Raw genomic sequence first — 14,168 nt, 5'->3', positions numbered from 1 at the left:
GTCCTGGAACTTCCAGTCTGTTTATATTTTGAGAACGTATGTGTGTGCATGTGTGTACGGACGCTTGATTTTCTGTCTATGAATAATATCTCTGAGCTCAGGGAAGCTGTTCATATCCATAAAATTAGTTGCATATACAGTTATAGCAGTGAGGCCAGAGACGCAAACTGAAGATACGGAGTACACAGAGAAAGATTTAATATTGAGGAGAAAATGAGTTCATGTTTATGTGATTCAATAGCTTTAGTCCATTAAAAATATGGGGCTGTGAAGTAAATTTTTTCCACACTACTGACTACAATCTGCTCTTCTGAAAGTTCATGTAGATACTGTATTATTTAGAATTATCAAAAATACATATATGTAGCTTTCATTAATCTTCCCTACCTGATAAGAGTGAATAGCTGTAGATTGCACTTTACTGAATTTGTCAATTTGTTTTCTCAATGTGTGCAGCGCAAACATTTCTCTCTTACATACTGTGCATTCATTGTTTCAGAAAGTTTCATTTCGTTGCAGTAAAATTAACTTTTGAAGATCAGAATCTGGAGGAATAAAACCTGAAATACATGTAGTACATATTTGTTTTAGAAGCTATCGGTTTTCAGTCTTGTACATCTGTACTAATACATTCTGAAATAAAATGCATTATTAGCCTTTCTGGGATTTGCTAGCTTGTTATGAAAAAGTAGTAACGTATCCCTGGAACTTTGTAAACAATAAAGCCCCACGTTTTCTTAACAAAATGTAAATTTGTTTTTAATCCTTCAGTACTTTGATATTACATAGAAATTAGAATATCCCTATTCAATACAAGACATATGTTTCAGAAATATCTCAGATAATAATTTTTCAGGGTGCAAAGGGTCACATCATTTGGGTGTATGATGAGTTTTGGGTAATAATTGGCTCCTGTGTGTTTTGGTTAAAATGTTTTCAAAGTTACTTGGACTAGATCAGTTTCATGTGTCTGGCTAAAATCACATTTTATTCAATTAGTTGAAGTTGTTTTCCCAAGCCTTGATATTTCGTAGCCCTTGAAAACAAGGTCAAGTGAACTTCTATGGAAACGAGAAAGAAAAAGTCATTTGTAGTGGCACTGCTGTTTTCCCTGCTGCAGCTTTTTCTGCTTTCCTGATTATTATTTTTTTTCCTGTCCAGTACAGAGGCAATACCAAGGATACTTACTTATGGTGTAAGTAGATAAAAGTTGGAAGAATCCACTCAGGGAAAGCTTCAGAGCATTACACCATCTAAGTGAGCGTTTATAGTGGTCTGTTTGTCCCAAAGTTTTTTTGTACCTCTGCTGAAGAAAATAACATCATCTATCATCTTTTGGATCATTTATCTCCCAGTGGAGCCTGGAGACCAACATTTGTGATGCTGTCTGACACACTTTAATAAATCTGCTTCATGATGATCTTTCTGAAAAGTGCAATTGATACAGATACTTGATATCTTAACTGCAAATACTGTAATTATTCCATTTGCTCAATTCCCACTGAAGTCGAGGAGAGGCTTTTTTATGAAAAACGTGATGGTAGCTTATTGACCTTCATGCTTTGTATGGACTAATAGGAGTGACTTTCCATTTCAAGGAATGAAAAATATTTTGTGTGTGTGACTGGAAAGGGAGTGATTTGTTCATGCATAATTGCTATTGAGATGTTTAAATGTCAGACCAGAGGTTTCAGGGCAAGGTAAAGCTTTCCCAGCAGTAAATTACTTTGGCCTTATTCCAGAGTGGTGCCATGAGGGGAGATTTGCAATAATTTGCCAATATGGCAAGAGATGCTCCCAAAGTATTGCTTGTGATTTTCTGTGTTCTGTTCCAAAAAAGTTTATTCATTTGTGTATATTATAATTGAACTTACTCTGGTCTTTGATTGCATTCACAAAACAGAAATGTTGACAGCAAATTTCTCTTCCACTTTAAAAACCTTACTGATCCACTTGTTATACCAGGTTTATTTGTATGTGTCCCCTCTTACTTGGATAATGTGGTGTTATATGCCTGTCCTCCCTCTGAGTGTGTTGTCAGAGATGTGCAGTATGATTCGATAGGATACTTAGGTTGTGGAAAAGAGTTGATATGATATTGGGACTGTGTCAGGAGGGCTTTAATTGACTTTCATTGCAGATCCGATGCATCTGGCTTTCTGGGTCAGCTTTATAAGGCTCAGAAGGATGTCCTTGGTGAGCTGGTTTGCACTTGGACAAGTGTTTTTGGGGAGAGTAGTGCTAACAAACATTTCTGATAGAAATACTACAGATCATGAGTACTGTCTAGTTCAGAAAAAGAAAGTGTGATGTGAATGCTGATAGTTTGTGGAAATATAAGTTAGAGTAGTTGCAAACTGTAGTATCCATATTATAACTAACTGTGGGCCTAAATTCTAACATCAGAGTGCAGTGTATTAGAATACAAATACAAATTTTGTTCTGTGTGTGGCTTTGGTTTTGTTTGGGTGTTTTTTAAGTAGGATAGAGTGATGGGGTAGTTGGAGCCATCTGGTTAGCTAACTAAGAAACACAGCTTCTGCAGGTGTGTACTGTGCATACTAATGGGGCTAGTGTTGATCATTAAAATAATCCATAAATTTACTTTTCTAGGTGAGCCTTAATTCACTTTTAGTGGAAGTATGTAGCAGAAGCTTTCCTGATTTTTTTGTCTTTTTGTGCAACCGTATTGAAGACCAGTAAACAATATGTTACTGCATATTCATTTGACATCAGTCCTCACAATGTCTGTCCTGTTTGGGACAATTTTGAGATCTTGAAATAGGATGTATTATTACTCTTCAAATAAGAGAGTGTACATACCTGTCCCCTTTAGAGGGACAAGTAAGTTCTCTCTTCTTTTTGTTCCTGTGGGGTATAGAGAAGCCAGATTTTAATCTCACTGACATGAATTATTTAATATCCATTTGGAGGGTTTGAATGATGCCTCTCAAAATGAATAGCATGGCAGAACCTGATCATCACACAGTTAGGCTACACTGAAATGGCTTCACAGTATTTCTGTCTCTATGTATTATGGAATGAGAATGCCTTTAGGCATTTAAAATGATTTACAAGCCACAGCTATTTCCATGGAGTATAAAATATCAAGCATTTGAAAATGAGGTCTTGTTGTCAAATCGTAATCCTCTTACCTACTTAAGCAGTGGTTTTATATTAGCAACAAATGTTACTACAGCACAAAACATTAGGGAAGTCGTGCAGTTCTTATCAAGTCCCAATTTATCAGTGTTTTATAGTAACACTGATTAATTTGCATTTTGTTAAACCTCGGTTTCACGGTATCTCACTATATATGTGACAGCTAACGCTGACTAGTCTTCCTGCTGCTGAGTACCTGGAAGAATCTTGAACACCATTAAGTCCAGGAAAGTGCCACTTTTTACATAATCAAAAACCGGTTTGACTGCATCCTTTAATTACAAATGCAACCATTTTGTGCTCAAAAATAGTTTGGATTAAAGACTAGATTTAGAAATACAAGCTCTAAAGGAAAAAATCAGCCAATGTTTTCAGTGTATGTAGAGTTGGATGTGGAGACAGGTTCCCTCTGTTAATATAGTATATTCTTTGCTGGATGTTCGTCATACTGTAATACGATCTTAAGCTGTTTTCTGAATTTTACCATAAATAAAACTGGTACACTGAATATTGAGGCTGAGCCTGCGGTCATGAAAAATAAGTCTTTAAAGTTACTTTACCCAAGGTGCTGGAGAGCGTGCTTTTATCTGTGTGTCGTGCTTTAGCCCCTAAGGTGGAAACTAAGCACCATGTAGCCGCTCACTCACTCCTTCCTTCCCGCCTTTGGGAAGGGATGGAGAGGGGAAAAATGTAACAGAAGGCTTGAGGGTTAAGATAAGAACAGGAGAGGGATCACCCGCCAACCATGGCCATGGGCAAAACAGACTCAGCTTGAAGACAAGTCACTAATTTGTTACGAGTTACTTCAGAGAGGATAATAAGAAACAAAGCCAGATCTTAAAAACAAAACCTTTCCCCACACCTCCCTTCTTCCTGGCTCTACCTCCTCCCTCCAGCAGTGCTGAGGGATGGGGAATGGGGGTTGTGGTCAGTCCATCACATGCTGTTTCTGCTGCTCCTTCCTCTTCAGGGGCAGGACTCCTTACACTCTTCCCCCTCTCAAACATGGGATCCCTTCTCACAGGAGACAGTTCTCCACGAACTTCTGCAGCATGAGGCCTTCCCACAGAATCCAGTTCTTACCCATCAGACTGTTCCAGCACGGACTTTTGCCATGGACTCACAGCTTCTTAATGCGCAGCCACCCGCTCTGACGTGGGAGCCTCCGCAGGCTGCAGCTGCATCTCTGCTCCACCGTTAATCTCCAGCAGCATGGGGTCCTTTCCCATTGGAGACAGTCATCTATGAACTCTTTCAGGCACAGCCACCCACTTCAGCATAGGGTCCTCCACAGGCTGCAGGTGAATCTCTGCTCCACCATTAATCTCCATGGGCTGCAGGGGAACACCCTGCCATCTCACCACGGGCTGTAGGGGAACCTTGGCTCCGGCACACCTTCTCCTGCTCCATCTTCACTGACCTTGGTGTCTGCACAGTTGTTTCTGTCACATCAGTGCTCTCTGCTGCAGCTCTGCTAGGCCTGACTGGCATGATGAACCTCAGCAGTCCTGGAAGAAATGAAGTCCACCCAGTGGGAGCCCCAGGAGCGAGACACTTTGGGGCTCTCCAGGCTGCACCAACACGGCCATCACCAGTGGCGTGGCAGAGGCCCAGTGTGGACACCCGCCTGCCTGGGAAGCCAGGGGCCAGAACTTCCACCAGCCTGCCCTCTCTCAGCTGCAGGTCCCACATGGCGCGGGTCTCTTTGGCCAATTCTTAAATATATTTATTCACAAAGGCGCTGATCAGTTCAGCCCTGGACAGAGGTGGGTCTGGTGGCTTTTTTTGGAGCTGGAAGAGCTTCTCACAGCTCCTTACAGGGGCTATCTCTGCAGCCCCTCCCCTGCTACCAAAACTCCACCACATAAACCCAGCACACTGTGCTGATGGAAAAATATGGAAGTTTTAATGCAGTACTTTGTACATTTGCTGGTTGATCGAAGTATAGGAGTCTGGGGTAAGTGGATAGTTTGGAGAAACATAGCTACCGTAGCTATGTTCTGTAATTTCTTGGTTACTTTTGTTAAACCTTATAACACTGTGTTTTTAAGGTACTGAGATATTTGGAATTCCCGATGGCGTTCTGATTGCAGTCGTGCCACTTATATGATTTATGTTATGTAATTTTAGTTCTAAATATTTGATTGCTCTGAAATTCTCTTATCAAATGGGAGCATACCTGCTGGATTTTTACCTCCTTCAAAAAAGCCATTAAAATTCCTAGCAGTTTGTACTGGGTGTTGGCAACAAGTATATCTGAGTTAATGAGGCTTATGACTTCAATTTAGGTATAGGAAGGATAAGTGTAATTCAATATCATATAAAAAGCATCAGGAATCAGAGAGAGACTGTCAGTAGATAAAGTTAAATGAAGAAAAAGTCCAGTAAAGGAAATTAAATTTACACTATGTAGTTTTTCACTACCTTTCTTTTGTATTTATTACTAGTTTGATGTAAACTTTGCATCTAAAATGTGTTTCAGTCCTGTGAGGTCCCATTTATTATAAAGACCTTACACTGATGGTCATATTTTTAAAGAATAAGACAATGATTTTGAAACATACAAATACAGCTTAAGAGAAAACAAAGCCCTGAACAAGCAATACAGGTTTATGCTTGTCTCATGTTTTGTAGCTGTACATTAACTAAAAAATAATTTAAATTTGTATAGTAGCACAACATATAACAATATATTTAAGTATTTCACACTAAGCAGGTGTATTTCTCCATGCTTTGTTTTATAATGTTGATGATATATGATAACATTTTGAAAGCTAAAACTGGGATTTGAAGTATGGCACCTTGTGTTGCATAAACTGAATTTTCCTTGGTTCAGTAGAAATCTGAATACAGTATCAGAACTGGGTTTTGGGTAATCTCAGCTTGATCTGACCTTTTATAAGCATTGTAGTTGTCAAAATTTTAGTTTCCTTTGCCCCCTGGGTGAAAAAGGTCTTCTCTGTCATGCAGGACACCTGCATGCCTTTTCAAAGAACAATTCTTTTCAAGCCGTGTAGTTTATCTGAGAGGCAGTTTTTGCTCTTGGAATTTCTGGATGCAGTGCTTTTGTATACGAAAAGAGAGTTCATTGGGGGGGAATTTCTAAGAGGCTGATGGTGATCCCTGGCAGCTGCAGTGATCTGTTTGAGAATCACCCGCACTGTGATGGATATCAGAAGAACTGAAGATGATGCTAAATTCTTTGTGCCTGATGTCTTTAAATAAACACTAGTTCTCGTGGGAGTTGTTTTTCCCTGGCGACAAGATAGTCCTCTCAGTGAAATCTGTGTCCATGAATGTGTGTACAAAGAACATCTCTCATTTTACTGTATTAATACTGAAGAACCAAAACTAGGGAAAAATTCTAAGAGCTACAGGAATCTTTTCCGTGAGTGATTTTGCAGTGCTACAGAACAATTTCACTGGGAATCTTCATGTTGCCCTTAAAGGTCAATTAAAAATGTTCAAACTTTAGGTATTTTCAGTAAAGCTTCATACATGTTTAAATGAAAATATGCATAAGCTGGAAGGAAACAATTGCTAAGAAACTAAGGATCCAATATTTTATTCCTTATTAATTAATTATTTTATTCTAAACATAAATTAATTAAAAGCAGCAGGTTTTAGTCACTCTACCTGAGAAAATTTCTTGGTGTAGTTTTAATCATATTCATCGTACTCTTAACACTTACAGACTTGATCTACAGACAGATCATTTTTTTCAGTGTTTGTAGTTTTCCTTGTTATAAATGTTGACTACAGTGTGCTAACGAGTAGAATAAGTATCATCACATGAAGCTGTTCAATTGTATTTGAGTGTCTCATGCAGCATAAAGAAGACGAAGATCATTGTAAAACTGGGTTGTAAGTGCTTTTTGAACTTGGCCGTCATGGCCAAAATAGGTGTAAAAGACATTTACAGTCGTTGAAATGACTGCTTTTACAATATTACTGTCTATAGTAGAACATTATAGTCTGCCCATCCCTTTTTTAATATTTTTATTATGTCTCTTAAATGGTGGAGGTAATCAGATGATTGCACTGTGTAAGTAAGCGACACATCACAGTAGTGGTGTGTGACATTTAGGCTATTTGAACCACAACTGTTCTCTGTGTATAGCGTACAGATTATCAGCAGCACATTTAGGTTTTCTTTTCTTTTTCTCATGCAGAGAAAGAATGAGCAGATATAATTTAGAATTATTTTTATGTACATACTTGAATTGTGACAGTTTGAAAAGGCACAGAATTGGGGAAATGTCACGCATTTAATTTCTGTTTCGTTGTTTTGCTCTGTGATGCTGGGCAAGGCTGACATATCAGGTACCTTGCTTGCCTTTGGTTGATTTGAAAAGTACTTTGAGGTCTGTAGGGGAAAGTGCTGTGTTAAATCTCCCTAACGATTTTATAAACAGCTGGTTTGCTTTAATAGCAATACATATGATCAATCAGCAAAGACAGAGAGCAAAGCAGGATGTTTATAGCCAAACCAGATAAAAAGAAGGGAGAAAACAGAGGAGTATGCTTGCCATAGAATGAGTACAATTCCTAGAAACACCGTAATTTTTTTCACTATCTTGGTAGGCAGGGCAAGCAAACAGCTAATAATACTTTTTTTAAGAGCTGTCAAACCTTCTTCCTCTAATGATTTATTTGTCAGTGTAGCAGGTTTTTATGGATGAGATAGACATACTCATGAATCCTTTGCTATGCAGCTTCTCTGGCCTGTCCTACCTGTTGATGATGATTTAGCGTAACACATTTGCAGTAATAAAGACGCTAATCTGTTGCTTTCTGCATTTTTACGTAGTCTGTGATTAATAAATTCTGTGGCTCTTTGTTCAGATAATTTTACTTCATCTAGATGGTCTCATCATGCTTCTGCTGCTTAAATGCATTTGCCTTGCACCAGTTACTAACACAGATGGCAATTCAGCTCAAGAAATAGAGATTGATTATTCACGAAGAATAAGCTACCTTGCTGTAGTTCTGAAGCTGAGATCACTGGCACATTGTAAGAGTAATTGGTCATTCTTTATTTGTCCTGTTGAATCATAGAATCATAGAATCATAGAATGGTTAGGGCTGGAAGGGACCTTCAAAGGTCATCTAGTCCAACCCCCCTGCAAGGAACAGGGATATCTCCTACTAGATCAGGTTGCTCAGGGCCTTGTCCAACCTGGCCTTGAACGTCTCCAGGGATGGAGCATCCACCACCTCTCTGGGCAACCTGTTCCAGTGTTCTACCACTCTCATAGTAAAAAATTTTTTCCTAATATCCAACCTGAACCTACCTCCCTCTATTTTAAAACCATTACCCCTTGTCCTATCATAACTGGCCCTCCTGAACAGCCTCTCCCCATCTTTCCTGTAGGCGTTTTCAAAAGCTGCTAAGGTTTTAGATTCAGCTGGAGTCACATAGGGAGGGAGGATGAGCAGAACTAACTGCCAGGTGTATGTCTTCAGGTGGAAGGTGAATCGTAGAAATACCCAATAATATATATATATTTTTTATGTAGGCTTGTATTTATACCCGGATCTTAACACTGCAGCAAAAGGCACCCACGAATGCTTAGCTCTAATTAGTGGTAGAATAAGGTCTGCAGTGAAGTACCACTTGATTATACTTAGATATGTCAGGTCTATTTTACAGCATTAATCCAAATTAAATGTATTTAATGAGCCATACGGTACTTATCATTTTCTCAAATTTGTAACACAAACCTGTAACGCGATGCTGGAAACCAAACTCGAGAGAAATAAAATTATTCAGTTACGAATAGCACGCGCGTCCTTGCACTGACGTGAACCACTCCTTGAGTACTGCCTAACCACACGGATTGCTTTCCTTCCCATCTAAAGGGAGGGCGTGATCGACACAGTGGAGACCAGCCTGAGACACTGAGTGATCTAAATAGTGCTATTGTGTGTGTTTTACTGTAAGACTAACCGGCTGAAGAAATGCAGTTTGCCTGCACTACAGCAGGGAGTTAGTTCTTACAGAGCATGTTGCTGATAATTTATTCTAGATGCGTTTTTAAAGATTTTTTTTTTTGCCTACATGAACGCTAGCATTTAAAGGATCGTTAAGTAGAACCTGACCACAACTGATGAAGTAATGCATGGCAATTAAACTTTTTTTCCAAACTGGGAACTTGCTAATTGTTTTGGCCTATATGAAAGGAAAGATTCTGTGGATTATCAGAATTAAAATTAATCAAATTTGTCATGTTATAAAGAGTAGTTTTTTTTGTAAATGACACCACTTTAGATTTAAACATAGAAGAATACCAGATGAGTTGGTCAGTAAAAAAAAAATAAAGGGAAATCAGAATGCCGAAGTGACACACAGTTGCTGCTACATGATTATTGACAAATTATTCGGCATTGAAGAATTTTAAAATGCTTTTAAATCCTGTGTTTTTGTACTTTTGCATTGATATGATCTTCACTCCCACCCCAGTCAGTTCTACAGCCCACATCTCCTAGTAGTATTTTTCTTAGGAGTGACCTTCATTTCCTAGCAGCAGTAATTTTTTTCACAGTCAGTCTTTCATCTGTGTTCCGCATTGATGCCGATTTGGCTTGCAGTAGGGATCAGGGGTTCTGTTGCCAAGCATGGAAGCTGTCCTGCTTGTCATAAATTGCAGTTACAATTTTGGGAGACAGTCTTTTCCTGGTTTTGCTGACTGGTGCACATTGAAAGAAACTTGAGACAGTGCCTGTACATTTTGGTAGGAGAGTGTTTCACATGATGCAAGAACAATATTCCAGTTGATTAACTAAGTGGTGTTTGTGGACTTTGAAGTTAATTTCTCTTTCAGAAACAGGACTGTCTTGAGTGCAGAAAGATCAAACAGATTTAGAATGGTCCTTCTAGGTAAAGATGAAGAGGGAAGGAAATGAAAGCAGCAACTACCAGCATAAGCAGTATGTGAGTAATAGTCTTATAAACAGGTATTTGTAGGTGTGGCTTCAGTTACGTCTCCAGCTGCTATGTTTAATGCTGTAAATGCAGTTAGTATTAGACTTAATTGATGTTACTTTTACCTCCAAAACAATAATAATAAGTACAAGGCTGAGCTGCCTGGACATTGACAAGCAGATCTGTATAAATAACAGAACTTCAGTTATATAAACAAAAGAGTGTAATCTCGTTTGAGGTTTGATATACTTCCTTCCTACAGATGCTGATCCACTAAGATACAAGGTTACCCTGTGTCTTTCTGTAAGTCTGTGTGAATGCATCGCAACATCTCAGATGATATTAGACACCTGTATTTAGGCAAGCAGGCACCATAAAATGTCCAACCAATTGCTTCCATCCCATGTCCCATCATTGCTATGCCTTCCGTGATTCTTCTGCATAAGACTACCTCATTTTTGCTTCTTATTCCAGAAGTTGTTCCTCAATTTCTTTTCTTGTAACTGTAAGACAGGGGTGGAGGAAGAGGCTTGTTTTGCTGATTCCTTCAACTTATTTGCTTTGATTTGTTATTGTATATGAAATGTGTGGCATGCTGTATGGTAGGCTGCTGTTCTTGCATTGACTAAGTTAACAGCTTGCCTCTTAGTTTAACAACACTTCATTGATGGGAAAGTTTTATTAATTGTAAGACATTATTATTATTTAAGTCCCATTAATTTTGGGAAACATTTCATTTGTTTAATATATGCAAAACACACTACATGAACTTTGCAGTCATTGGTTGCCAAAAGCTTGAAGAATGCTGACGTTGTGGAGTCTGTGTAACAATAAAAATAAATTGGAAGAGAAAAGGCATTTTCCCATATTAGGGCAGTGTTAAACATTTGTTGTTGAACTAGTCATTATCAGGGGCTTGTGTGTCAGAACAGTGAAAGTTGCACAAAGCAGTTAAAAATTGTGTCCTTGCTGTCCTAAAAATATAAATCCTATACCATGAAGCATGGTGATGTAAAAACCCAAAAGTACTGTATTGTACTCTTAACCAAATCTTTGAACATTTTGTATGTAAAATTTCATACATAAAAATACTTTTTTCTTGCTATAGTGAGGAAAAAAGCAATGGATTCTTTTTGAATGGTTAAAATAGAATGTAGTAAAGTGTTTTCTGAGGGACAGAATGCTGGCTAAAAGTCAGGCTTGGGTTTCTGAAAAAGGATGATGTCTCTTATTTTGGTTCTCGGTATGCTAGCAGAAATGGAAGTTGATATACATTCAGAATTGACTGATTCTATCATCGTTTTCACTTCTTAGAAACCAAACAGAAAAGGGAATAATATCAAAATACTCTTTAATTAACTGTGTTCCTGTAGCATCTATAACCATGTTGGGTTAGATGTGTTGGGCAGTGTGAGGAAGTCAGGAGACAGTCTAATCTACACAGTAGTATAGTGTATTGTGTGATAATTAAACATCTTATAATTCCTGAAAGTAGCGATTGCATAAGAATGGATCTTCCGTACATGTTTATGCATAAAATTATAAACATGCCTTTATGTGTGGCTGTGTGCTATACAGTGGTTGCGGCTGAGAAAGATTGTAGAAAATAAAGTGTGGTTATTTGAAAACACCTTTTTAAATGAGTATATGGTTTGGGCTTCTGCTGTTTCTGTTGTGGGTTCGGCTTTTAAAAAACAATGTTATTGACTTTATTGGAACTGTTTAGATAGCAGGTGGATGTGTCTATCTTTGAACACCCACACTGTGATGTTATTAAATGTCTTCTCAATGTGATTGAAACCTTCTCAAGAATGGTATAAAGGGGGAGTGAAACACAGGAACAAAAGTGGTAATTAAAGGGATGCCTTCAAGTTTAAAAACTTCTAAAAAAAAAATCTCTAAAATAATAAAAAAAAAATCCCTGATTTAAACTTTTGTCTGCAGTGTTTTAACAACTATGACTTACAAATGAAGCATAAGATTGATGCTATGTTAGTGTGTAATTTTTATTATTCTTTGTTTTACTATGCCATGGAGAGCCAGGCTTTTGACTGCTGTAGATCACGTTGCTCCATGGATATCTTTAAAGGGGATAGTATTTACTAGAGGTGGACTGCACATGCAGAAGGGATCTTTTGTTTCTGTTTTGACTATAACTCTCAGTCTTTTTGGATGGACCTTACACAACTGTGGATGTATGTAAGAATAGCAGGAGCAGAAATGTTTAACAAAAGAAGAGAGTGATAGAGCCACCTTTCAAAAATATTTCTGAAATGGAAGCTATTTCTTGAAGGTAATTTAAAATAGCTTTCTCTGAGAATCTGCAGCCCTTATTTATACTGAGTAATATGCAATTGCGTTCTTCATAGCACTGAAGTGAAACTGCGAAGCAATAATTTTTCTAATTTAAATATGGAAAAATACCAAGATTTGTGTCTTTCTAACTCTTAAAACATTTTCCTGCTAACCCCAGAAACAGTAATATGCAGAATTGGGTATTTTTTTGTATTAAAGGAGAAGTAAGAACTTACAGTGTTCTTGTAGCAAGCTAGTAATTTAGTAGGTAGGTCTGAGGAAGTTATGTTATTCTATATAAATGTGAATAATCTCTAGTACTTCAACTTCTTAACATTCTTAAAAAGAAACCTAAGTAGCTTATTTGCTATAATGGATGTTGAAAGCTTTCGTGTCTACTGTTTATTAAGTGTTTAATTACCTGGTGTATTTGAAAGCTACACTAATATGTGGCACTCAGTCTTGGGCTTGTTTTCCAGTTTTCATCTTATATTTATCAGTTCCGTTGCTAAGATTTCACCATTAAATACTTATGTGAATGAAATACAGACATGTCACTGACCAGAATTGTTTTAAGCAGTTTACCCAGAAAATGTGTATTTATGTATCTTTAGCCTTTTAATTGTTTTTCTCTTAACACCTACTTTGCAATTGCACCAAATTCTTGAATTGCCACCGTTTCATAGACCATAGATGTCTTAAATATGATTATCTGATTCAGCTTCTTGCTGTTAGAGAGTGTGCTTTTAACTGAATAAAGAATACACTCCTTAGTAGCCATTAAAGATCTCAGAACTTGCTTCCAAAAGGCACCATGATGACCTCTACGCCAGTGTAGTACAGTTCACATGCCTACCAAAGGCTTCTTCTCTTGCCCCTCCTAGTTTCAATTAGATACGACTTCCATTGTCCTTCCAACTCAACCATGTTGCAGCCCTCTTCGTTCTCTGCGATGTCCGATCCCAAAGACTGCAGGGTATATCAATAGAAGGTGAAAGGTTTGTAGAATCAGTCACTGCTAAGTACGAATCAGCTGTTATCTGTTTGCACCAATGTAAGTTCCAGCCTGTTTTTAAAATGCTTCAACCTAAAGAATGCTGTATAAAGGAGATACTGATAACGAGTTTTGAGAGTTTGGTTGCAAATAATTAAGGAGAATCTTGATTTGTGCTTGTTTTTCAGAGCCAGAGCTTCAGCTGTGTGGAGAAGACTAAATGTCCAGAATCTAATGTGAGTTCTGTGCAGATACAGGGAGATTCAGATTACTTCATCAACCATCTTGGAGTGCCTGCTGTGCAGTTTTCTTACGAGGACATCAAAACATCAGAGGTAGTTATGAATAAAAATAGAGAACCTGAAAATAGCAGAAAAATAGAATTAGGTTTTCTCAGGTTATATCCTTACATGACAAGCATGTCGTAGTGGAAAGTTATCTTCTGTAAGTGCATTTTTTTTAGATCTTCAGAGGATTAGCACAGACCTTCAAAATGACTAATTTTACAGTAGTGTGGCATTCAAACAGGTAAATGTTTAGAACAAATAAAAAAAAAATGAAGGACATTATGTTAAAATGTTTATATTGCTGATACTATTATAGATTAGGTATTATCTAACCCGGCTTTTCAGACTGCTTTCAGCACAGACAAAACAAGTTTTGTTGTGTATTTTTTCCGAGCATAGTAGGATGAGACAGCCTTCAAAGTGAATTTTACATCCTTTTTCATACTGTGGGCAAAAATTTCCTCTCTAGTATGCGTGTTGGCTGAAAAGATCTGTATGCTTGATT

At 37.8% G+C, this 14,168-nt stretch overlaps 1 protein-coding gene across 1 annotated transcript in view; it reads left to right on the top strand.

The window, feature by feature from the left end:
- NAALADL2 (N-acetylated alpha-linked acidic dipeptidase like 2) overlaps nucleotides 1–14,168 on the top strand; it is a 263,692-nt gene that overhangs the window by 168,040 nt on the left and 81,484 nt on the right. Inside the window, exon 10 of the mRNA XM_086618639.1 lies at nucleotides 13,565–13,711. Within this exon, the coding sequence (XP_086474765.1) occupies nucleotides 13,565–13,711 (147 nt within the window). The remainder of the gene's footprint in view (nucleotides 1–13,564; nucleotides 13,712–14,168) is intronic.

Source organism: Tauraco erythrolophus, chromosome 11, assembly GCF_009769465.1.
Source record: "Tauraco erythrolophus isolate bTauEry1 chromosome 11, bTauEry1.pri, whole genome shotgun sequence".
Lineage (NCBI taxonomy): Eukaryota > Metazoa > Chordata > Aves > Musophagiformes > Musophagidae > Tauraco > Tauraco erythrolophus.
Note: the sequence above shows the minus strand (reverse complement) of the source record. Positions and strands in the feature narration are given on the sequence as shown.